A 25,665-nucleotide genomic window follows, 5' to 3' on the forward strand; every position below is an offset into this window, starting at 1 on the left:
GTGACTGACATTGCAGGAAAGCCTGTCATTATCAATCAGAAGGTGGGAAGAAGATTGATCTGTTTAATGGTAGCATTAAAAGGTTTTCTTGGGTTTACGTAAGCCATGGGAATGAGAAGAGCACTGTGATGAAGTACTTCTAAACAGTTGTTGCTAAGTTTAGTATTCTAGAAATATGGATTTTATACACGATAATGTATATGCAGTGTTTGTACAGTGATCAGCAAGGGATCTGCATGTCTTCAAAATATACTTGACAGCGAAATCAAATGGCGTGATTGTAACTCATGAAGCTTTAACTTTCACTGCATGTATATTAGTAATGGTGTAACTATCCTGAAGACTTGTTTTGGCAGTACAGCTTACCCAGTTTTGCTTCAGGCAACTAACTCCACTCTGTCCTTCCATAATTTTATTACTCTGGGTACATGAAGCTGTGTAACTCTGCCTCTGATACTTCACGTGCTGCAATCGTGTCTTTGGATTTCAATTTTATGTGACAAATGTTGATTAAAATCTTTATAAATGCATGAATGTGTAAAATCTCATCCCGTTATCTTAATAATAAAATTGTCTGAGAGCAGCTGAAATACAAAACCTGCTTGCACTGTGTTTTATGGCCATGGTAAAGGGATGTGCTGCTTTTATTCTACTTCTCACTATAATACTATCAAAGATATTTTTGCTATTACAGTAGGGGACATAATAAACAGCAAAAATCAATTGAGGGGGAGGGGAAGTTGGCTGCTGTTCCCAGGTGGAAACATGCTTTGAAATCAGAAAATTGCAGCCGTGTAGCCAGCGAGATGATGAAACTGTACAGTGCTGAATCACACCCTTACCGTTTGCTTTCCACGAGGCACTGAGCACAATGTGAATAGTACACCCCTCAAGAGGTAACTAAAGAGTCTTCTCACAAACTGTGCTATCAAAAAGCAATTGTCTGTCTGTGTATGCTTGGAAAATAAAATAAACCTGAGTGCTGGAGCAGTGATACTGCCTCTAGTAGTTTAGTTAGGAAGCCTCTAGAGACTTAAGCTCTTTCACTGGCATCTGTATAGTTCTAGTCTGAGCAGGTTTGCATTGGCCTCTGCTTCTGTAACTTATTTTTGAGGGTTTCCCAGGGACAACAAGGTTAGGGATTCTTGTAAATGAATGTTCCTATGGGACCAGTAATGAAGAGACTGTTAACTAAGTATCAGTCTGTTTGGAAGACATTCATTTTTTAATTGACCTCAAAGTACTCAAGAAACAAAAGAACCTAAGCACAGATATTTGGGTCCAAGGCAAAAAAAAACTTAGTTATTTTCTTTCATAGGGCAGTTACAGGAGTTTGTTGGAGTCCACTGGATGTACAGCTTTTTCAAGTTCAGAAGTCCATTTACTAAAATTAGAACAGTTGTGTCTGATGACACATGATCTGTATTACAGCTTTCCCTCCATTACTTCGTCTGTTTTCATCATTACTTCAGCAAATATTGCTCCCATCGTCACTTGTCAGGCCAATATTACAATTTAATTAATTTAAAACTTAATCTGTTTCCTTTTAGTTTCAGTAGGAAAGTTCAATTCTGCAACTTGAATGACAGGCACAGTTTTACACAGGCTGCTTGCAGGGCTGCTATACCCCACAGAGAAGATAATTGCTAAGTCAAAAGGAGCCCTAGGACTTTTTGGTTAGGGAACAAAATGATATTTTAATTTTCATAATTTGAATATTGGCTGAAATGATGAAACTCGTGTTTCTAATTTAATTTTAACTGCTGAGTAAGTTAATGGAAAAAACATGATACTGCTGTCTCAGTTTTGTGGGGGTTTCTGTGTGGGTTGTTTGGGTTTTTTTTTTGTGATTTTTAAGTTAAATATAACTGTACATCAAATTCTTCTATAGCACTTCTTTCTCTTTGCATATATGAGTGACAGAAGGGTATAAGTCTAACAAGGAGAATAGTTTTCTGTAGTATAACTCAATAATGTGATCGTGAAAATGTTTTCCATACTCTTGATTTTACCAGTAGAGCACTAAAATGGAACACTTCAAAAAAGAGGTGTTCAGAAAAATCATCACCAATACAGAAAAAGATCCATATCTCAGAACAGTGGGCAGGGGGTAAAGCTAAATAAGTTGTTGGGTTTTTTTTTAAAACCTTATTTTTTGTACTCTAAAATTATTTAAAATAATATTTAAAATTAAAAAAAAAATACAGACAAAAAAGAGGAAAATGTTAATTTAGAAACAAAACTCCAGCTGTTTCCAACCTTTGTAATTCTGAAATGTAGAAAGCTCTGAACTGCCCTGCCCCAGAACCATGGAAGAGCCCAGGTGGGAAAGGACCTGGTAAGATCCTGTGGTTCAAGGTGTTGTGGGAAAGGGAGATTATCTATCACCCTGTCCAATTTCCTCTTGAAAACCTCCAGCAATGGGGACACCACCACATCCCTGAGGAGGTTGTTGCAGAGTTTGATTGTTCTCCCTGTAAAAAATGTCTTTCTGAATTCAAGATGAAAGCTGTCCTGGTGCAACCTGTACCTTCTGCCCTTGTCTTCTCCATGTGGCTGCTTGTGAAGAGAGAGACTCTGTCTTCTTTGTAGCTTCCCTTTGAATGCTTGGATAATGTGATTATGTCTACCCCTGAGCCTTCCCTTTTCCAGGGAGAAAGACCTAATTCCTTCAGTCTTTCCTCACATGCCAGGTTCTCCAGCTCTTTGATCATCTTCACAGCCCTCCCTTGGACTGTCTCCATCTTCATAGAATCATAGAATCATAGAATTGGCTGGGTTGGAAGGGACCTCAAAGATCATCAAGTCCAACCCTTGATCCACTACCGCTGCAGTTACCAGACCATGGCACTGAGTGCCACATCCAGTCTCTTTTTAAATATCTCCAGGGATGGAGAATCCACCACTTCCCTGGGCAGCCCATTCCAATGTCTGATCACCCTCTCAGTAAAGAAATTCTTTCTAATATCTAACCTGAATCTCCCCTGGCACAACTTGAGACCGTGCCCTCTTGTCTTGCTGAGAGTTGCCTGGGAGAAGAGACCAACCTCCCCCTGGCTACTCTGTCCTTTCAGGGAGTTGTAGAGAGTGATGAGGTCTCCTCTGAGCCTCCTCTTTTCCAGGCTGAACACCCCCAGCTCCCTCAGCCTCTCTTCATAGGATCTGTGCTAGAGTCCCTTCACCAGCCTGGTTGCCCTCCTTTGGACCTGCTCCAGGACCTCGATATCCTTCCTGAACTGAGGGGCCCAGAACTGGACACAGGACTCGAGGTGTGGCCTCACCAGCACTGAGTACAGGAGCAGAATCATCTCCCTGGACCTGCTGGCCACGCTGTTCCTGGTACAGGCCTTGAACTGTGGGGACCAGAATGTAGGACACAGCACTCCAGATGCTGCCATACAAGCCTTGAGTAAAGCAGGATGATCATGTCCCTGTCTTGGCTACTCATGCCCCTGAGATGCAGTCCAGTATCTGATTTGTCTTTGGTGCTGCAGTCATGTTATGCTGACTCATGTTCAACTTCTTTTCCACCAGGAACCCAGGTCCTTTTCAGCAAGGCTGCTCCCCAGCCACGCAGATCACAGCCTGTATCAGGCTCTTAGGTTATTCCATCGCAGGTGCAGGACTTTGCATTTGTCTTTGTTAAACCTCATACTGTTAACAAATTACACTGCCTTCACAAAAGGCTGAGTAGGAGCAGGTCTGAAGCAGGTATTTCTAATTTTGAAGAACAAGGTTAATGACAAAGCCCTCATCACATTAATCTAATCTGCAAGATGGAAGATTCAGAGCTATCTTCTCTTCCTTTAGGCTCTGTTGATGCATGTAAGTTTGAAAGCACAACTTGAATTTACACCTTTTATTTATTAACATTTATTCATTGCTGGATTTATGAAGCAGTCGGGTGACTATTTTTCTGTTCTCTGTCATAAAGTTAGTCCTATCATTCTGTCAACAGAACAGTATCATTTTTTTGTTGTTAATTTATGATTAGGGTAGAAACTATAAAATATTTGCTGCTTCAGAAATAATTATTTCAGAAATTGTTAAACTAGCAACATGACACGTAAAAAATTCTGGCTGATAGAAAATATTTTATGTAATCGTGCTTCCAGTTCTAATGAAGTAGCCAAGGCTTGCATCAGATGTTTGGCAAATCTGGCAGTGAAATTGTTAAGGGGAACGTTAAATTCCATAGGGTTTATTGCTCCTTCAGATGATATCTCCTGCAAGCAAATACCACACTTAAGTGAGTTCTGGCATTTTGATACACAGTTGAAGAATTTATTCAACTTGTGAGTTCTAAGTAACAATTTTTTTAAAGACTCTTGTGAGGCTTGTAGTGGGTTATTGGGAAAGGGTACTGAAATATATCTGAATATAAAACAAGGCCTTTTATAAATTGGTTTATCACGCTTCAAAGCACCATGCTAGCAGGATTGCCAAATTCAACTGCAAAACTTGCCAATTTGGATCATGTGAAGGAAGGTGTGAGATTACAGCTGTAATAAAACTGAAACTGAATACTCATCAGGTGAATTTGTAGCAGGCAATTGATTTGAATTATATAAAAAAAGCCACATGAGGGTAGATATATAGGTCAGCATCTCTAGCTGGAAATAGTGGTTAGAAGAATTGTGGTAGATCACTGGGAACTGCTGAGTTAGTACTTACTCTAATCGGGCAAAATGCTGGTGCTGTGTAAATATATTCTGTCAAACTTGTCTGGAAAAAGACCATTTGTGACAGGGAAAAATTAGTCAGTTATATCCAATGCTACTTGTGCCATAAAATCTTTGCTAAAATTAGCATAAAAATGTAGACCATATGGAGTTTCCCAGGGCAAGAACTGGTACATGAGCTGTGAGCACATATTGAGCCTGCAAAATGAATAAGGTGTGTAAATAAACAAATCAGTCTTTAAACTCCTTTTAGAGTACCTGGACAATATATTGTGAAATGAAAGTAGTAAACGGTCCTGTTTAGGGAAATAGAGGAAGCACAATCAAAGTTATTTCCAATCCAGGCAGTCCGTTATATCACAGATACATGCACAAAAGAAGAAAAAAAACCCAACCCAAAATAAATCCAAAATAAAACATACAGTCTTTAACTAGAGAAAAAGTCATGAGAAAATTGTGCCAACTTTCTTTTTGGGCAAGGAGTGAACTAATTACCTAGCAAAACCTAATTGGAGGTTTAATAAGAACAAACACAAAAATGCTAATCACTGGTTAAAATTAAGCATACATAAATGATTGTCAGAGAGTTTCCATTCTCCATTTCAAGGAAAGGGCACAAGGTTTTGTCCAAGTTGTGAATCTTTGGAAACTGCATCCAGCCACAGTCAGTACAAACATGCTATGGCTTGTGAGCCACAGTTCTTTCATCTTTGCAAAGCATAATAGAACCTCTTAGGTCTACAAACTCCCTATTGGCATGGAGGAATGGAAAATGCTTTTACTTTATCTGCTAACCTGAGCCTTCAGAGCAGGAAAGAGGAGGGAAAAACACTTGAAGCAGAATATGAAGAGTAACACAATATTCGCGTTATTGTTTCTTTCTACCAAAAGGCAGGGAGTATGTGGCAGGGGAGGAGAAAAGAATTGGAAATGTTGTTTTAAAAAAGATTATTATAGTTTAGCAAAGTTTTTGTGATGGATGTGGTTAATACAGATGATTTAGGAAAATACATTGTTAGGAGAGGAAAGCAATGAGATAGTGTAGAAGTTGTGAGCATTGTTGATAAATGTGAGTTTCATATTTCAGCAGTCAAGAGCCTCATGAATGACTGAAGATCCAATGAATTGAAAAGAAGAACCTTAATGAAAATGCATGCATAAGAAATAAATACAGTGGGAATCTGCATGAGTTTGTAGCAGCCAAAGCAGAAAGTCATTTTTGTAGCAAAGACAAAGTAGGACCATAAATAAATAAGCAAGAGAAAAAATTAATATTGCTACAAAAATTACTCCTATACTGAGTTAAATATGTTTTAATTTGTCATAATACTCACTATATCATAAAGTCTTAAAAATCTAGACCCGTATCTGTTACTCACTAAACACAGTGCCTGGCTGATTAACATTGGTTTATTTAGTTTGGCAATTGTGAAAAATAGAGACAGTAGAAAAGAAAAAAACAAACCCAGCAACTTGAAATGAACAGAGGAAAGAAAACTGAATGTTGCAAAAATCATCATAGATGGCATAAACTACCACAGTGGCATGAACTGAGATAGTAGATCTACCTGGTAGTTTCCAATGAACAACCCCCCCTGACTTTTTCAAAGAAGGTGGCTACTAAAGTTTTCGATTGGGAATTTTAAATTATTATTAGTGAATGAAGCATGCAGCACTGCTTCTAATGGCAAAAAAATTCAGCTTTCTTTGTCTTTCTGAGATCTAATAAAGATTCAGAACATTTCTTTTAAGAAAATAATTCTGATTGTGTCTTATTATGGTACCTCCAGAGTCACATGTTACCTGTTGAATAGTTTCAGTTTATTGTGACAGCTATGTAGAGGGTAAGGAAACCATCATTTTTCCACTATCATCTGTATTTGATGGCAGCTGGCTCACCAGTCCTTGTATGTGTTCTTTATGGCTTAGATGTGTGATTTTGAGAATGGAGAGGAATTAATTTATTGTGTTGGGAGGGTGTCATAGACATAGGAAACAACCTTTACAATTTTTTTATGGTCACAGGGTTTCTCTTTTTCCACGTTTATACAAGGTTTTATATCATGCTGCTTTTAGACATGTCTGGGACTTGTAGATAGCACTGCTGAACAGTAAATGATAATAAAGAACTTATCCTTCCTGAAGATGTATAGATCTGAGCTTTTGAAAAGTCTTGAGACTACTAAAAGAAATGTCATGGCATCAGAGTTCATATATTATGAAGTCTTTCAGAAAAGAAAAAACAAATAAAATGAGAGCGATGGGTAAGGATTAAAGAATAACTGAATTTTCAATTAAAAGACTTCATGCAAAACTGAAAAATCGGAATAAGGGGAGAGCAAACACAAGACACTGTTTATTCTAAGCATGTGTAAACCTTTTTTTGATGCTGTTTTCACAATGATGCAGCAGCTAAATGTATTATACCCCTGGGAAACATAAACCTTAGGGCCTGATTCTTCTCACAATATAATAAGAATGGTGAAAAGTAGCCTTAAAGTAGGTATAAATATCATTTAAATCTTCTTTACTGCTCAGCATGGGTAGAAAGAAGCCTCAATATAAATAAGAATGAGGTCCCCATGATTTATTTAACCCTTGGGCTTTGTATATCATTTAATTTGTACCTTTAAGAGATTTGCAGAGGGATTTTTAATCAGGATTTGGTGTACAGAAAGCTAAATGTTTTCATTGCCTTACAAGTAACTTTAATCATAGAGGCAGATCATTCTTTTTATTTCTGAATAGGCAATGGTAGAATTTCCTGCCTTTGTATAAACTGAGCTAAATGTTTTTGACACCCATACTACAGTGTCAATTGAAAATTCACATTTCATGTAGTAACAGACCATTTTAATTTCATGAGTTGAAGAATTGGTTTCCACTTGCAAATTTTATTGAAGAAAGCAATATTGTCAGAAGAACTGGCACAGTGCTTCAAGAGATAAATCTATTGAATTAAATAAGAGGCTTTCATTACCTTTTACATTGCATTTCCGTATAACATAAGAATTAATTAAACTCTTCATTGCTTTCTCCCATTCAGCAGATCTGTCTTGACAAAAAATGCTCCCCAAGAAAAAGTGCTACACAAACACAGTCATTAAAATACCCTTAGAATGGAAGATAGGGTAGCAAGGGAGGGTGTTTTGGTGCATTCGGGCAAGTGGGACCTATCTACAGAAATACCTAAATTCTGGTTTTCAGACTTTGTCAGGAAGACAATTCCTATGACTTGTAACAGGCCATCTCAGTAGGTGTTTCTCCAGGCATTTGGAATAGAAAACAGAAAGCAAGCAATGCCTTTGAACTTTCAAGTATACACCATTTTGTGACAGAGGCTTCTTCATTGGGTATAATTAAATGCAGCATGAGACAGTTCTACTTTTTGAAGTATCAAAGCAACTCTGCAAAGCATGCCTTCCCTCCTGTGTGAGGAATACCTAACCAAAGCAAAGCTGCTGATAGAGATTTGAAGAATTCCCAATGAAGAAGTCAAGCTTTAAATTGCTCTTTGGGTAGCTCACCTTCCTCAGCTAAGAGGCATCACAGATATTTGGTTCTGCGACATTTCCATCTGTATTCAGATATTTCTAATTTCTGTTTTATCTTGTGATTCTAGGGGAACATCTGAGAATCTGCCCTCAGGAATATACATGTTGCACCTCAGAAATGGAGGACAAGTTGAGCCAACAGAGCAAACTGGAGTTTGAAAACTTAGTGGAGGAGTCAAGTCACTTTGTACGCACCACTTTTGTATCCCGACACAAGAAGTTTGATGGTAGGCTGGATGTAATTTACTTATTTTCAAGGTTATGGGATTTGAAAGTCTGTTATCCATATTAAATTCTGGTGTTCTTTTCTTTACAATTTGATATCACATTTGCAATTGTCAGTTTGGCTAAGATAAGGGTTAACTTACAGCTGGAATGCTTATCAGCCTTTTGAGTACTGCTTTTAATTACAGTGACATGAAGAATCGGACTGCTAAGTGCCTGCAGGCTTGGCTAATGTTGAAAAAAAAAGAGATTAGACATGAATAGAGCAGTTTATAATTTTTGTCTCCTAGTTTCAAATGCAAAATTTTTGCAAGATGAACTGTGGATCTCCCATGATTTTTGTTATTGCAAAGGTTTTTTGTAGTCTGCCCTTTTGTAGCCCTAAGGTTGCAGATTTTTTTTTTCTTGTGATGTGCAAAGTCTCTTAGAGGGCTTCAGGCTTCCAGCTGCTAACGCCTCAGTTGCATTGGAAGGGACTGTCATGCAAACCACTTTAGCAGTATTTAACACATCTTTTATACCTAGAAAGAATTGACAAGGACAGTTCAAAGTTTTTATTTGTTTCTAATCAGTATGCCAATCTCTGGGCTCTGGGAATCTTTTCAAAGATCTTTGTAAGATCAAGGATTTCTTGTCACAATTTTCTAAATGTTTCTCTTTAAATAATGCAAATTAAGCAGGTTTTATAGTTGTGTATTTACAAGTCACACCATATTGAGTTTCTCTCATAACCTCAAGATTAGGAAAGAGAAAAAGACCTTCAGAATATTCAATCATGGCTTTATCTAAATATGAAATCTTTATTTGTGTCCCCCTGAGCATTTCTGCATATGTGCAAGTTGGAAAGGAGCTGGTACTAAGAGGTGTAAATCGGAATTGCGAAGAAATTGGAATTACAGAGCTGCATTTTTGAATGTAGGTAGAAAGCCTGCAAACAGGAGTGGTGAAGCTGCCTAACCCCAAGTTATGGGGCATATGCACATGTCAGAGAATCACAGAAATGTTGTCCCTGAAGTTGAAAGTTTACTTTAAAACTCTGAGGTCACATTCAGAAAAAAAGTGAAGATGTCTGTCACTCCTCAGGGAGACTGTATCATTCTCTTTATCCAATTAATTTTTTTTTTTTTTTTTTCTATTATTGATTCCCTCATTATGGCACATAGAGGATGATGAATTACGAAAGGAGGGAATGGGAGATGTGTGAGGATGAGATGAAGAAAAGTCTCCAGCAGCAGATCGGCTGCTAATATAATTTAGGAAGTGTCTTTAGTCATTGGAAGGACTGTGGTGTGGATAACTGCAGTGCTCTGAAGAGAGAGGGGTACCCTTTCAATGTAAATGGAACTTCTGTGTAATGGACTTCCAAAGTTCTACTTGGCTTCCAAGGACCTAAAAAAAAAAATCCAGAAGTTTTGTGGTGTATTACAGGATGCAAATGTGGTCAGAACAGATGCTTCATATGATCTATGGCACATATAGGGCTTTTCTCTTTTTCTGGAAGGAAACCAGGGTGATTGCTGGTGTTCACTGAGCAGTGAAGCTTACTGAAAACACGGGCTTCAGTGACCACACAGCCCAGGTGGCACCTCACCGGTTCTTTGCAACTTAAGAACTTTTTACACTGCAGTGAACTTAAGCACATTATAGGGTGTGTGGGTTTTTTTCAGTAGCCTGAAATTCTGTATCTTAATACTGACAATAAGGTTATATAGCTGAAAGTAACTGATTTGCTGGAAATGCTGCATTCTGGCATTTTTATGAGTCTGTTCCACAGAAAGCTGAATTAAAAGACTAAGCGGTTTCTGCTGGCTTATCGTTGATATTTTAAAGGGAATTTGCATTGTGAGGTCTTATCAAAGAGCATTTGAACTTTGTGTATACTTTCAGTATCTTAATGCTCTTCTGCAACTATTCAAAAGTTGTTTACTTATATGGAAAAAATGCTTAGCCTTTTTAGAAGAGCAAATACATTAATGGAAAAAAAAAGTATTCACCTACTAGGCTATCTTTCAATATAAACCAGCTAAATTTATTGTAGTTGCAAATAGGTTGATTTTTTTTTTTTTTTATAAAGCAAATATTGGATTGTTAGTAACATCAATGTCTTAGCTCTTCAAGAATCACTTTTTGTTTGTTGTTTTAATTTGTTACTTTGGTTGCATGAGGGATTTCTGATACATGATACATCTGCTATATGATGCCAGCATGCCACAAATAACAAAACAAATACATCCAATTGTGATGATTTTATGGAAGTTGTGTAAAGGACCTGTGTTTTTATCAGAAGCAGCATATCTTAGCAACAGAATATAAGAACAGTTAAGTAATGTTGAGATAGAGAGTATATTAGCATTACTTCTGTGAAAAGTTAATTTCAACTAGTATTGCTGCCAGCCTCCTTGTGCAGGCATAAAAATTTGCAAACTCTTCAAAGGGATATGGAAGGTCTTGTAGATTTCTGCAGATTTTTTTCTGCTGTACCATGAATGTCTTAAAGTAATGCTTATCTTTGCCACATAAGTTTTTCTAGGGCTAGGGGAACTCTTCATTGAATTAGGATCTGGCCTTCGTATGTCTTGCCTTTTTTTCATTTTTTGCTTTTTGTCCCACAACAAAATAGACACAGATGGAACACTTTTTATTATTTCTATTTTGCAAGGTAATTGGAGATCTGCTTTCTCATTCAGGATTTTTCCCCAAATTCCTATTCGTGATCTAATCTCCAAGGAAACTCATTCTGCTGTAACTTAAAAGTTGTCTCTTTAGGCACTGGTAAGACACATTCTTAAGCAGAATCACAGAATAAGAGCATGGCTGGCATGTGAAAATATTTCTGAAGATGGCCTAGTCAGTCCCTCCTGCTCAAAACAGGATGAGCTACTGCAGGTCACCCAGCACCATGTCTAGCTATCTTTTTAATATCTTCATGGATGGAGATTCCACAGCCTCTTGTGTCAGTGTTTAACCATTTTCTCTCTAAAATAAAGTATTTTCTTATGCTTAGATGGAATCTCCTGTTTGTTTGTTGTTTTTTTTCTCAATTTGTGTCCATTGCTTCTTGTTCTGCCACTGGGCTCTATTTTGAAGAACCTGTCTGTCTTCTTTGGTCTGCCCACCAGATATTTATACACACTGATGAGATCGCCTTAAGCCTTCTCTTCTCCAGGCTGAACATTCCCAGCTCTCCTAGTGTCTGCTCATGTGAGAGGTGGTCCAGTGCTTTCATCACCTTACCACCCTTTGCTGGACTTGCACAGGATGTCCATATCTGGCTTGTACTGGGGAGCCCAGAAATGGATCCAGCAGTTCCAAAAGCAGCCTTACCAGGTCTGAATTAAGGAGAAGGTAGAATTATGTATGCTATACATAATTTCTACTATATTTTTTTATTTCCTTTTACCTGAATTGCAGTACTTTCCAAATCTCTACAAGAATGAAGCAGTATAAGCTAAACATTTAATTCCTAACAGAGGAAATTAGGAACTCTTAAGGATTTTGAAACCAAATGAGCAGGAGTCATTTGACTCCCATGACCAGCAGTAATTACGCCTTTCTTTTTACTGGCAATCAGTTTTTGCCTCCCCTGTATAATCTTACTAATTTCTTGTTTGTCCTCCACATTTCTTAGGGTGTGTTTGGACTTTTAACTTCTCCTTTTTTCTAGATTCATTTTTGCTAAACATTTTACTCCTCATAGTATGTGAGGCTTAAAGCTGTCTCAGAGCCAAAGTTCTGACAATAGCATTTTTCATTTGTTTTTCATATTCTAGACAATCAGTGTGAATTAGCATGAGTCACTACACCACATAATACCAGCTGCCAATTTTTTCTTGGCTGAGCCTTATGTGCAGCTGTTTGCCATTGCATTGCCACACTGGATGGTCATTTCAAAAAAATCAGTATCTGGAATTTCCCTAATTGGGGTGCATGAGGATCCAAAGACTCTTCTCCTGAGAATCTTGCCTAAGAAAGGAAGCCTTGAGATGAGAAAAATTCCTTTGAAACAGCAAGTGCTGAATGCTTCTAGCAAAGACTGCAATACTTCTGTCTTAGAAATAGGACTCAAAAAACCCTTCCAATAACTAGGAAAAGGAATGCAATACCCTTCAAGCAGTCAGAAAACACAGGAACTTAAGAGTTCCAGCAGATACAGATATTTCTTTTACCTCAAGGCTTTCGCTAGGACTTAAACCAAATATGTAGACATGTAACAATCAGCTGTTTCCTGTTCCTAGCAGTAGACAAGCAATCATGCTCCAATTCTTGGACCCCCACTGCATACCTTAAAGCAGCTTGAAATATATTATTCTCCCACTGTATCTGTAATAGCATTATCTTATTATCACCCATAAGATAATATGCCTGTTTCACAAACAAGCCAATTTCTTTTAAGTACTGCTCCATCATCAGCCAAAACCAGCCCTACTGAAAGGTTTCATCATGAATGTTGATGAGGAAACAAGTATCCATTCAGTGGTGTTTTCTCATTAACCCCTTGAGTAACTATTGGAAAATTCTAGCAAATAAGTTTAATTTAAGCTAAAAAATCTGAACCTGTTACAAGAGGCAGTGTCTTCTCATTATCATTAAAAAAAAAAAAAAAAAAGTAGAAATCTTGGTAATGGTGTTAAAAATGAAAGAATGTCTAAGAATAGCTGTCATGAACTTGAATGGGTATGGATAGCCTCCAGCAGAATGTGTGAGGCATGATGCCATTTAAGGAAAATAACCTGAATAGTGTAAGAACCAATCTGCAGCTGCATTGATCTATCTTGCAGAGTCATCATTCCCCCTGCTCCTTTTTTTACAGTCTAGAAGAATAGTGATCCATACCCATTAGTGCTGCTTCTATTTCTTACAGTCATTACCAGCAATACCCAAGTAAATTACAGGGCAGGAAAGAAAGTTTAAAAAAATAATCCTGCAAAACAATATCTGCAAGAATAGCTAGCATCCCAGAAACCCTGCATACCCTTTTCTTTTCTTGTACATTTTATGAAAGAGCTTGGAGAAAAACAGTGTTGATGAATCTTCCCTTGATATTGGAACTGGCAAAAACACATTTAGTGGAGCTGCTTTCCAACAAAGAACTCAGCAATGAGGTGGACTCTTGCAGAGAGGAATAACTGCGTTGTTAAACTTGGCCAAAAAGAATGGAAAGTAAAATAAGGGAGATGCTGGAAATCGGAATAAACTGAGGTTCAGTTACATGGTCCATGCAGGTCTTCTGCTCTCTGCTCCTTCATGCTCCTTGCTGCCCATCCCACCAGTCCAGCTGGAGCTCTCACTCATGCCTGGAGCCACACTGACCCAATGGACTTCTGCAGAGGAGGGAGAATGCAACAGCACAGGAGCCTGGTGCTGTCATGGCCATGGTCAGCAGGTAGTAGATGGTTTTTCAGCAGGGTTGGGTTTTTCCCATGCTTTGCTTACTTTGAATATGAAAGGGCACAGTTTTTGAAGTAAGATTTTTTGTTTCTTTTTTTGGGCTTTGGAAGCAGGGAATCAGAAGGGTCTGCCTTTTCCACAGGCCTGTTTGGGAAGCAGGAGGTTTCTGAGGAGTGTGGTAAAGTCAAGCAGGTGTAACGTAATCTCTGCACTTTATGCAGCTCCTGAGATTATTCCGGTGCTGCCACATCTGCGACAGAACATAGGCTCTACCATAGGAAATCTGGGATATCAGATATTTTGGGGTTTAGTTCTGGACAAGGTGATGGCATTTTGTTTTGTTTTCTTTATTATGTAACAAGATGTGAGTGTTGCTTTGCAATGTGTTTCCGATCAAATGCGAGATCCATTGCAGGTCAGGTGGGTTTTTTAAATTACACAACTGATTGGCTGTAACAATGCTAGCAGGCCACAGGTTCAATATAATTCATCTGCCATTTTAACACACTGCATAACTCAGCACTTGCCAAAATAAAGGCCTTAGAGTAGTTAGAAGCCTTAAAAAAAGGTAACATCTGCTGGGTTTTAGTATGTTAACTGCTTGCAAGCCTTCATTGGACATCTGCTGCAAGTTTCTAAACTTTACAGAGGTTCTTGATAAAAAGTTCTTTACCTTATATTTGGCAGGAAATACTAGTTTGACAATAATATATTCCACAGCTCATCCAAATCTTATCAGAGTTGATAGTAGCCTGAGAGGAATCTCTTGTCTACAAAGTATTTTAGTGTCTAGTTGGGTAAGATTTGTGCTGAGATTACTGTTTTTCGGTTTCACATACTATGTCAAAATTTGTGAATTGCATCAAAACAAATTAATTTTTAAACTTAAGAAGTGGACAGCCTGCAATACTTGGAAAGGAAGAAGTGGCTCAATAGTAAGAGCAGTTTTCAGCCAAGGGTACAAACTCTTGTAGCCTGGTCAAGTCTCATACTGAGAGGTAGCAGTGTGGGAACCAGCTGCACACTCCCTACAGCTGGAAATGCACTTCATGCATTTGGATGGCTTGTTCTTGCTGCTCCTCTGCAGCTTCATTTGCTAAGTGGGGCTGGTCAGTGGAGCATGAAATCTTCTACCCAGCTGCACCATGTTTATCAAGCTGCAAAGCTAAGGACAAGCTGCTGTCCTGTGCTGGAATAGGAGGGCATGTGTCACACTCCAAGGGATCTCCTTAGAAAGCATGATGCCCAGGTATGGCCATAGCTCACCAGGCTTTGGGAGGGCAGGGATCCCTCCTCTTTTTTCCTGTTAATCAGAAAGAAGAATCCGCCTTGGTGAATATATAGATGTCTACAGTGTAGGGTACTCCTGTAAGTTCCCTTGATAGTCAATAGGTGCAAGTCATGCTGGTCTAAAGTCTGTGCCTCAGACAGGTGAGGGAAAAAAATCTCTCCCTGAAGTGGTTATTTTTTTTATATTTATTAGGGAGGGCATTAAGTTTACATATAGATGCCTATAGTGTGGACTTGACACATTTTTTTAAATAAATACCACCCCAAAGAACAGATTAAACACCTAAAACACTTTTGATGCCTTTTTACAAAAGTAATCTTCTGGCTTTTTAATGTAATGTTCTGTGGGGAAGAAGGCATTAAAAATACTGAGGTGGGTAATCACTATAGCAGTCAGTTATTATCTTACATTGGTTGAAAAAATTGCTGTCCTGTTGAATTCCAATGACATTTAATCTTTGCTGATACTCTGAGTAGTGTATGTTTTAATATTTTATGATGCAAATTGTTTTCTGAACTCAGTACCCAGGCCTTAAAAATACTAACCCATAAGAAAAACTACTGATTTACAAATGCTAAAAAACCCTGTGATTAAAGATGCTTCATATGCACAATGACAAGAATAGGATTAATAAAGGACTCAGCATCAAGTCCAGAGCACTGATGAAAGACATCAGTCTTCTGACAATCAGCTGTCAGAGTCTGTGTACTCATACTTGATTTTTACTCTGATGGTGGGTGCTCACCTGACACACAGATAAGAAAAGATGATGCTGTAAGAATAAAAAATAGGGACTGCATATAAAAAACAAGCTACAACACCAGGGTATTCCTGTGTAGTATCAGCACCTTGGATAATAGGAACTGGAAACTTATAATTTCTCATTTATTATCCTCAACCCTCATTAAATAGAGAAATACTATTTTTTTGATGAATCTCTTGACTGTAATACACAGGAATTATGGTTTTGCTGCCCTTCATTCTTTGCCATTCTTTTGTTTCATATCCAAACAAAAAAGCAAACTTAAAATAGTATGTCACAAAAAAGTCTCAGAACCTTTGAAAGATTATTTAGTGAATCACTATCCCTGCATTTCTGCTTATCTACAAGACTTTTTAGAGTTTGTTTTAAATTAAAATTTCCTTATTTCCTTTTAACTTTGCTCTGTAGTTTACCACAAAAATAAGGAATTGGCTCTTTTCCTGGGAGAAGGGTCATGGGAATGTCAGTTTTAGCAGGAATTTATATCCTTTAGGGAAAGAAGGGAACTATATGTCTGGTGAGGCAAGCTGGTGAGGCAAGCTGGTTAGCATCATGGCTTGCTTGCAAGCCAACTCTTGGTAGATGTGACACCACTGCAACTGGCACACTTGTTGCTGGCCAAACTGTTACAGAGAAAATAAAAGAAGACCACCAAGATACAAATTCTACTGTTTAACCATACTGCAGTATTTCTTACTTGTTGGTACTGTGAGCAAATACTCAGGTATAGTTGCTGAACTTTTGGGAGTTTAAAAAAACCCAGGGCTCGATGGAGGCACACGGATTATTTAAATGTTCTGATTTTTCAAAATATGTTGGAACGTTAAATTTCACTGTTTTTCCATAGATTTTCTTAGCGATTCTTTTTTTTTTTTCTTGAGTAGTTCAGGTACAGTTGCTATGCTTTCACTTCTTGATCTTTATTTTCAAATTTCCCATCTATGACAAGTTATACTGAAATGGTTTTGCTTAATGGGTTCATTGTACATGTATCACATAGTCAGTTTACTCTGGGATATGTATAGATTAATTTACAAGCTTTATCAGAAAAAGCTTTCATTATCTTCCATTTATAACCCGTGTGCTTCATGCATTCAGAATCACTGAAATCTCAGCTGAGTATTTCACCAATGTGCAGGTCAGTTACCTGTCATTAGCTGTAGTGATTTTGTAAGAACAATGCATGGAGCTGAGTATTAGCTGAAAAAGAGAGAGGGAGAGAAGGAAAGGTAAGACCAAAAAAAAAAACAACTGTGCCATGAGCTATCTCTTATGATTATAACCATGTAAAGGACAGTATATAGCTCACTGAACAATCTTAGACAGATAATTTGGTGCAGCTTTTCTGGAAGATAGCCTTCAACTTAGTGGAGAGACAGATGGTAGCCACCACTGCTACTTGAAGTGTGCTTTGAAGCTACACCAAGAATTTTACTGAAATGAACAGCAAACTTTAAGACCTGAAATATAGCTTCTTTAATATATGGCAGGTTATTAATTTAACGCTCTTAGGAGGAAATATTTTCTGTGAGTTGATACTTTTGTGTGGTAGCACAGGAGCATCTCGAAGCCATTCGCTATTTCTGAATTAGGAACTTCATCAACTCACAGCTAAAAGGCTATCCTTGCTCTGAAAGAGCTACACTCATAGTGAAAACAGACATATTTGAAGCAGTAAGGGGGTGACAACAGCTCATTGCAGTAATGTGGGACATTTTAAGTCAATGAAATCTCACCACAATTATAGGCAAACACAATGCAATAGGAGGTAGCTGTTGAGTACTAACTTCGGTGAGTGGGTACAACATATGTGATTTAATTTTTATTCCAATAAGAGCAACTTGGCTGTGCAGGTAGTAAAACTGCACTGAGGAAATGAATTCTGTTGTTGTCTGCTTTTTCATTCTTCTCACACAGTTTTCTTCTCACTGTGTTTTATATATATATTTGTATTCATATACATATAAAGTGCTTATTGTCATATTGATAAACATTCTTTGGAACCACTCTGATATGTTTTCATAGAGGTGTGCAGCTTAAGAAAGGCATCAATTTATACACACCTGTTATAGAAAAGTAGAACCAAAGTTTGGAGTTCCTATGGAGTAACCGCTGGAAGATGAGGTGATCTCTGCTTGATGTGAACCAGTTTCTGAAGCATGAAAAATCTCTAGAGGAGAAAAATATATCAAGCTTTCAAAGCATAATGGATGCATGTGAGGGAATACAAACTAGGAAATTTACTAAGACATATTAACTTTTAAGACTAAGCAAATAATGACTGAGGTTCTTTAACTTTAAAAAGCTGGAAACAATTGCTCCAAGAAAAGACTTCGTTTCAAAAACCAAAAAAAGCAAGCAGAAAGATTTGATGTTGAAATATGTATTTCATGTCAACAAAATGCTATACAGATTTAGTTTTTGGAATTTCAGTGAATTCAAATATTTTGAAGAATTTCAAATGAATGCTAAAAATTATTTTCTACTGAAAAACCCAACATTGCTGTTAAAAATGAGGAAACAAATTGTTGTAGACTTTTTTGCAAGAGTTTATTCTATAGCACAGTAAAGTTCTGTGAATTTGTGGAAAACATTGGCACTGCATTTTTAATTTTATATTTCTGATCATCTTCAGAAGCAAATCTCAAATACTCTGTGGGAAGTAATGTTTTTTACTGTCCACTACTGTATATAGCTTCATGACTTCCCTGGCAGGCCTGCAAGTAAATAACATATTAATTTAAGCTCTCATTAAATAACTTGCAGTGGGATCCTGTCATATTCCCCAGTGCCTAGTGAAGTTTCAGTACTGGCCGTGAGCTGAAGATGCTTCTAGGCATGAGAAATGCTTCTAGGCTAACTGGGATCTGCTGCCTGGTATGGAGAGCTACAGCTGTGAAATTAGTCTGGTTTTTAGTGTTAGGCTCAGAAGCCATCTTTTTCCTATATATATTCAGTCTATGAGATTCAACTTCCTATTTTGATTCCAAAACATACATGATCTGATGTTTTAAAAGGCTATTGTAAACATGCTGGTCTTCAGGTCCTAAAAGTTAGGATTTATTTGTTCACACATTGGATTTTAAGTCTGAGTAAAGGTATACAGGCTTGATCATTTTTATCTAATTGTGTGTCAATAAGAGAAGAAATTCTTTTTGTATGTTTCTATTAGCTGTAAACTTCAGCCAGTGAAAATTTATTTTTAGTGAGGTCCATTGCCTTGCCACATCCTTCTTGGTCCAGTTTTGCCACATTAACTTAGTATCTGATCATTCCTGGATTCTGCAGTCAAGGGGCAAGATGCTGCTGAATAAAAAAACCTTAACTACTCCCCGGCTGCATAGAGCACCCTATATCACATGTGGCATTTTTCTGTGCCCATGCAGAGTGCCATGTACGAAAAATCACAGCAGCAAGAGAACAGTTTGGAAATAGGTGAGAAGAAATGGAAAGCTGAGCAATGCTAGTAACAACTTTCCAAACAGGTGATTGAGGTATACCAAAAATCACACATCTCTGTCTCTAGGATGCTTCATGTGATTTGTTCTCAAAACATTATTAAATGGAGCCCTCCAACACATTGTTCCTTAACCACACTTCCAAAGTTTTGATATAGGCATAATTTTATTAATAAAAATTGTAAAAATTCGGTTTCATTCTTGTCATTCTATTGACTTAGACCAGGTATAGAGTTGTACTATTGCAATATCAATCAGTCCATGTCTATGTCACACTCTTTACACTGGCCATAGATATATCTCCAAATGCCAATAAGTGGACTGAAACAAATAAATTAGTATTCTCTGGAAGCTTGTGTCCAATATGTAATGTTACTGTCTTACATTTTTCTCAGCACTCCACTGCCAGAAACTAGTTTCTCAGGCAGCTTATATGGTGACATAATTAAAGACAGAGATAAAATTAAATGCCTTGCAGGATAGGGATCCCTTCATGACAGCTTCTTTGTTAAATAAAAATGAGTTGTCAAATATCAAATGATCATTAAAAAAATCTAAATTAAGAATTTATACAGCTCTTAGACTGGACATTACAGTATCACAGTCCTTGAATAATTATGGGCATATCTTTAGCACTTTTAGAATTTCAGTGTCATTCAACCTCTGTGTAGATGTGATCATTGGATCAGAACCTGCTTTAGTAATTCTGCATGCCCTTGTATAAATACTTCTTTTTATGCCAAAACCAAATATCATGAAAGTAGGAGAGGCTTTGGAAAGTCAAAGAGAAACAGAAAAACATTTTCAAATGGCCCTTAATAGTGCTCCTCATGGAAGGAGGGTACTGCTGGTCTGAGGAGTCTGAGAGCGCTTGAATTCTGTTTTTCTCTGATTTTCCTTAGTTCTTGAAAAGGTAAAATATTCAGTGTTATTTCACAGTAATAATTGACCAGTTCTTACAACAGACCCAGAGAGACACTACCACTCTTGCCAGAATAATATCATGCTTAACTGTTCACAGGGAAGCCTAAAATCACAGGGATTTATTTGGATTTTCTGGCATCTTAAATTCCTACATTTTCTTCTATAATGTACTGTTTTTTTGAGCTCCTTTCTTTCATATGTACTGAAATCCATGACAGTACATAAAACTTAAAAAATCCCTGTTCAGTTCCTAGCTGAAGGATAAGTCTGTGCTGGACCTAAGTATCTTTGGGCTTAATGACAGACCTTTGCATGGGGATCAATTGCATTTTCTGCTATGGCATAAAATAACATGCAGCAAGCCAAAATGATGTTGTGCCCACAGTATTTAAAAAAACACTTTGGAACACAACTCCTCACCTTCTCCAGTGCTGTGCTCATGCTTTATGTATTTACATTGCTGAGAGATGTGTTTCTTTAGCTTGATCTGGTTTTGTACTTAGACATCAGTAGGTTGCTTGCTGAAACTTTATCACTATTGTAGTGATGTGCCTAGGGGGAAATGATTTTGTTCATCTGTTTCTAAAGAGGCATGTGGAAGAAGAGTGATGTGGGAGAGGGAGGGAAGATTAGAAGTGAGAGAAGGACAGAGGAGAGATGACTGCCTTTGTGGTGGCCTTTGTCCCATGAAAGGATACATAAATATGAAAACCTAGTGGCCCAAGAAAGGTCACCTTGGCAGAGCTATCTCATTGCAGCCCATAGGGCTTTATTGCCATTGGGGTCAATGGATTTATTAATCAAAGGTTGCAGGATCTAGTAAATCATCTAACAGTATGAGCAGGAGAAGGCAGCTGTTACCTGAGGATTATTTACCAGCAGGATGGTTTGTTGTTCTTGAGTATTATGTAGTATGTAATTCTACCCTCCTCCTGGCACCTGTTTTTCCTCCTCAACTCGTAAGAGACTTCTTACTGCAACGAGTATCTGTAATTAGGCCTTCAGATGCACAGCTTGAAAGGAAACAATCTGCACAGCATAGAAACAATAGCGTTTTCCTGGTTTAACTAAAATTTTAAAATGTCTTAATCTCTTTAATTTGCTTCACTAATGCTGCTTTTTGCAAACTGCCTAAATAGAAAACGTATTACTATGCTGACTAGTGATGCCCATATCGATAATCTGTATTGTATATCTCTATTCTTAGTACTTTAAACATATCCAAGAAAGCTATAATCCATATTTTAATTGGAATTTGTAGTGATGTGAGAGTCTTACTATGTAATCTCTTGGAATAAAAAAAAACCAATAGAATAGGGGTGGAAGCACAGACAGAGAGACCACTTAAAAGGATGATTTGTGCATCACCAATGCAACACTGTAAGTGTGCAAAAGAAGAAGTCCCTGGACATTCTATTGGTGAGTCTCAAACTGAGACTCAGGTGATAAAACTGCTTGTAAGTTTGTGCAGTGATCTTTGTGCCCATGTAAAATTAGTACTGTGGCCAAATGCTATTTCTTGGTTGTTGTTTGCTGTGTATTTTTGCTTGTGCCTCAAGGAGTGATTTTTTATTATTTTTTTTTTAACATAAGGATATGAGTACCAGCTGTGCATTTCAGTTGTTGTACCATTACTAGACATACCAGTAGCAAGATAATTTTTTGATGGCTATACTGTGCACAGACATAAGGGCAAAACAAGGCATCTTTGTAACAAAATTTTTTAGAGCAAATATTAAAAATAATGTAAAAGAATTTTTTTCAGTGAAAAAAGATAAAAAATTTGTTATTTCTGTTTGCAAAGATTAAAAAAATACTGCCTGAACACCCTCTTGTTTGAATGATTGTTGTTCTCTTTGCATACAACTTGTATACAGGGCCTCAATATTCCTAGGTGAGGGTTATTTCCTTCTGTCTTTTTTGAGGTCTCCTTTTGTTACTTTAGACCTTAGATATCTTTCTGACTTGAAATTTTCTTCACTAGTATAATGAACATGTTCAGGTTGGTTGTAGTTATGTCATTCAAGAATTTTAGATGTGAAAGTCTAGGGTCAACCACAAAGTCACCTTATTGTGATGTTCATGCATACCATCACCCAGCTTTAAACCAAATAAACTGGTTTAGTTTGTTAATTCAGCTAAAATGTGCTTTGGTTTCTTCAGATGAAAGAAAAAGGAGAAAAGGAGTAAGAGAGCAAGTTGCAAATTCAATGACTTGGCTATGTAGTCGCTCTCGCATTACTACAGAGATAAGAAAAAAAAAAGCTGTCAAGAGAGCAAAATTCGGAGGTGGAAATTTTGAGGAGGAAGTCAATAACCTTGTCCTTGGCTGCCTGCTTATGTTCAGTGGTGACATAAAAACATCAAAGTACCAATGAAGTTTTCAGACTCCTCGGAGAGGGCCAGACCTCGCTCCCACCAGTGCCTTGCCACTTAGTCGATTGAAAAGACTTTATTAGACTTCCCAGAGAAACAGCACACTATCAAATTCACTATTAGTCCATCTGTGAACAAGTGCAGCAAGTTCTGCAACAGCTAAAAGGTTTCTTCTCAGCTTCTGTTTGCAAAACATGTGAGAGTTAATGGAGTATCACATTTATATAGTGCTGGGGCATTGACCTGATGTCTCTTCAGGAAATAGATCTAGGATTTGCCTAGATGTACTGTGCTCTACAATGGAAACAGCCCACATTTGCTGGTGAGGTGATAGTGTTGTTTGTGCATTAAACAGTCAAGCTGGATGACATTTTTTTTGTCCCTGAATCTCTACCATCTATACATTACTATGCTGTTCATTCTTGGAGGGGATTTATCTTCTAAGCAAATCTCATTTCTCTGTGTTTGGCAACTTAATTATTGAGTAATTCAGGGCAGCTAAAATTTTACAGTAACGGTACCAGTTTGTAGATCTAGGGAAAAGAAAATAATCTGGTTTTGTGTCTAAAGGGGTAAGTGCCATTGGGGAAGGAATTTGGAGAATGGTTTAGAAATGAGAGTAGGGTGCTTCTTAATACCACGTTTCTTCTGCAAGCACGATTCTGATATTACACGTTAAATAATATATAGAACTTTTAATTAATATATAGAACTTTTTCTGATGCTGGTGTCAATCTGTACATCATATTTTAACTGTTGATGTTAATGTCAACTGTTGTTAACTGTTTAATGTTGACATCTCTTCTTAGTTAAGATACAAAGAAACTCTGAACACATATTCTGCAGTTAGACTTCAGCAGATAAATTAGAATGGTCTGAAAAATACCATCCATTACCCCATCCACTACCAAAAAAAAAAAAAAAAATCAAGACAATTATGAGTCGCATATTTATTCTCTGAATGACAAGACTTGTTTTTGAATCTGCATCTGCTTCAAACATTTCTGAAATTAAACTCAAGAAACTCTACTGAATAGAAAATTTGTAGTCAGATTCTGCAATTGTCCTGCATCATCATATTTTACCCAAATACAAAATTCCCCTAGCCCCATAGAAGGTCTTCACATATATCACTCATAGGGGAATGACTGTGCAAAAGATAATTGTTCCAGAATGAAAGAGATAGAAATCATAGGTGTTAAATGGCAATGTAAATCACAAATCCTTTGAACCACAAGATGCTAACTCATTCTTTCAAGTACTTTAAGCTATCTAGATCTTGACAGTTCTTCTGTATGTGAAAATTTCTGACAGTTTTTTGCCAGATGTATTTTCATTCTACAATTTCTATTTTCTCCTAAGTATTTTTAATAATTTAAATAAAGATTGGTTAATTAAAGTCTTCTAATATCTATGTGAACTAATAAAATATTTTTATAATGTACCTATAAACATGATGAAGAAAGTGAAGCAGATAAAGGTCATCTGACTTTCCTGAGGTCACAGAACTTGGTAGCGACAAAATAACAAATGTAATATTTTCTGTAAGCAAGAATTCTTTTTGTTGTCTCTCATAAGTTTAATCTCATAGCACTGTAAAATCATATAATGGTTTGGGTTGGAGGGGACCTTACAGATCACCTAGTTCCACCCATCCTGCCTGGGCAGGAACACCTCCCACTAGTCCAGGGAAAGCCCCATCCAACCTGGCCTTGAACACTTCCAGAGCTGGGGCATCTATAACTTCCCAGGGGAATTTGTGCCAATGTCTCACCACTCTCACAATAAAGAATTTTTTCCTAATGTATAAACTAAATCTACCCTCTTACAGTTTAATTTTCTATGATAGTAACTTTTTGTTACTTTTTTTGTAAATTACCCTTCAGTTCAGGTTTTTCATGTAGAAGAATCCAAACCTATATGCAACATTCAGTTCATGCAACATGTTGCCTGAGAAGGGGCTTCTGGTTTGCAATGTCCTTTGCCTTGTGAAATGAAACTGTGTTTTCTTTCCCTGCTGTGGCCGTTACACATTCATATTACTTATACTGCCCTCAGGTCATTTTCCCCCATGTATTCCTGTGGAATTATTTCTTATTAATCTTAAATGCATTCACTTGTACTTTCGAGATGAAATCTGCATCACTCCTGACTGCCAATTTTTATTTTCAGTCACTATAGGCTTTTTGTCTTACTTCTATATTAATTGTTACAGCACCTCCCAATTTGGAATCATCTACAAATTTAATTAATGTACTGCTTACTCCTTCTTCCAGGTGATTAATAGGTGATTCATTTGAAGAGAATACCCATTCTTCATATGACACAAGCTCTTTGGGATATACTACTACATAACTAATTAAACTGCTGAAATTCTGCCATAACCACCTCTCATCATTGATCTTTCAAAACAATGGTGTTCTTGGTGTATTAAATTTCTACTGTGCAACTTTATGCCAGTTTCCTACAGCTAGAGTGGATTACTGAACCCCATTATTTATCAAACAGAGCAAGCTTTTTCCTTCAGATCTGCTACCAAATTACAGTAGGCTTGTGGCCTTCTTAGATTCAGTGTTCATAAAAATACTTAAGGTTGGTTGACACTAAAATTGTTCCTGTGAATATCATTGCTTCACTGAGCACTCTGTTTCCTGTATCTTACTGGGTGTTAAGGTGCCTAGTATATCTCCTAAACATTAAATAACTACTCAACCTTCCTTTCCTCAATTTTTCTCCAAAATGAACAAATAAATATATTGTTTCACTAGGTCTGGTTGGGTTTTGATTTTAGTTGGTAAATTCTGCCCAAGGCACCATTCTGTTGCTAGCAAGCTATAAATCATTAATATTAGAATTCAGCATATTTTGCAGCACTTCTGAGCTGTTAAGCAGAACCTGCTGACTATAGAATCTGTAGGTAAAAACTTCAAATACAGTTTATCTATTAGAAATTTTATTTCAGTTGCCAAATACTTTCTATTTACCATATTTCTATATGGAACTG

General features: G+C 37.2%; 1 protein-coding gene across 1 annotated transcript in view; it reads left to right on the forward strand.

Annotated features, from left to right (window-relative positions):
• GPC6 (glypican 6) overlaps nucleotides 1-25,665 on the forward strand; it is a 760,336-nt gene that overhangs the window by 223,263 nt on the left and 511,408 nt on the right. The window contains exon 2 of the mRNA XM_071741790.1: nucleotides 8,305-8,463. Coding sequence (XP_071597891.1) covers nucleotides 8,305-8,463 — 159 coding nt within the window. The remainder of the gene's footprint in view (nucleotides 1-8,304; nucleotides 8,464-25,665) is intronic.

The sequence above is a fragment of the Heliangelus exortis genome, chromosome 1 (genome assembly GCF_036169615.1).
Source record: "Heliangelus exortis chromosome 1, bHelExo1.hap1, whole genome shotgun sequence".
Classification (NCBI taxonomy): domain Eukaryota; kingdom Metazoa; phylum Chordata; class Aves; order Apodiformes; family Trochilidae; genus Heliangelus; species Heliangelus exortis.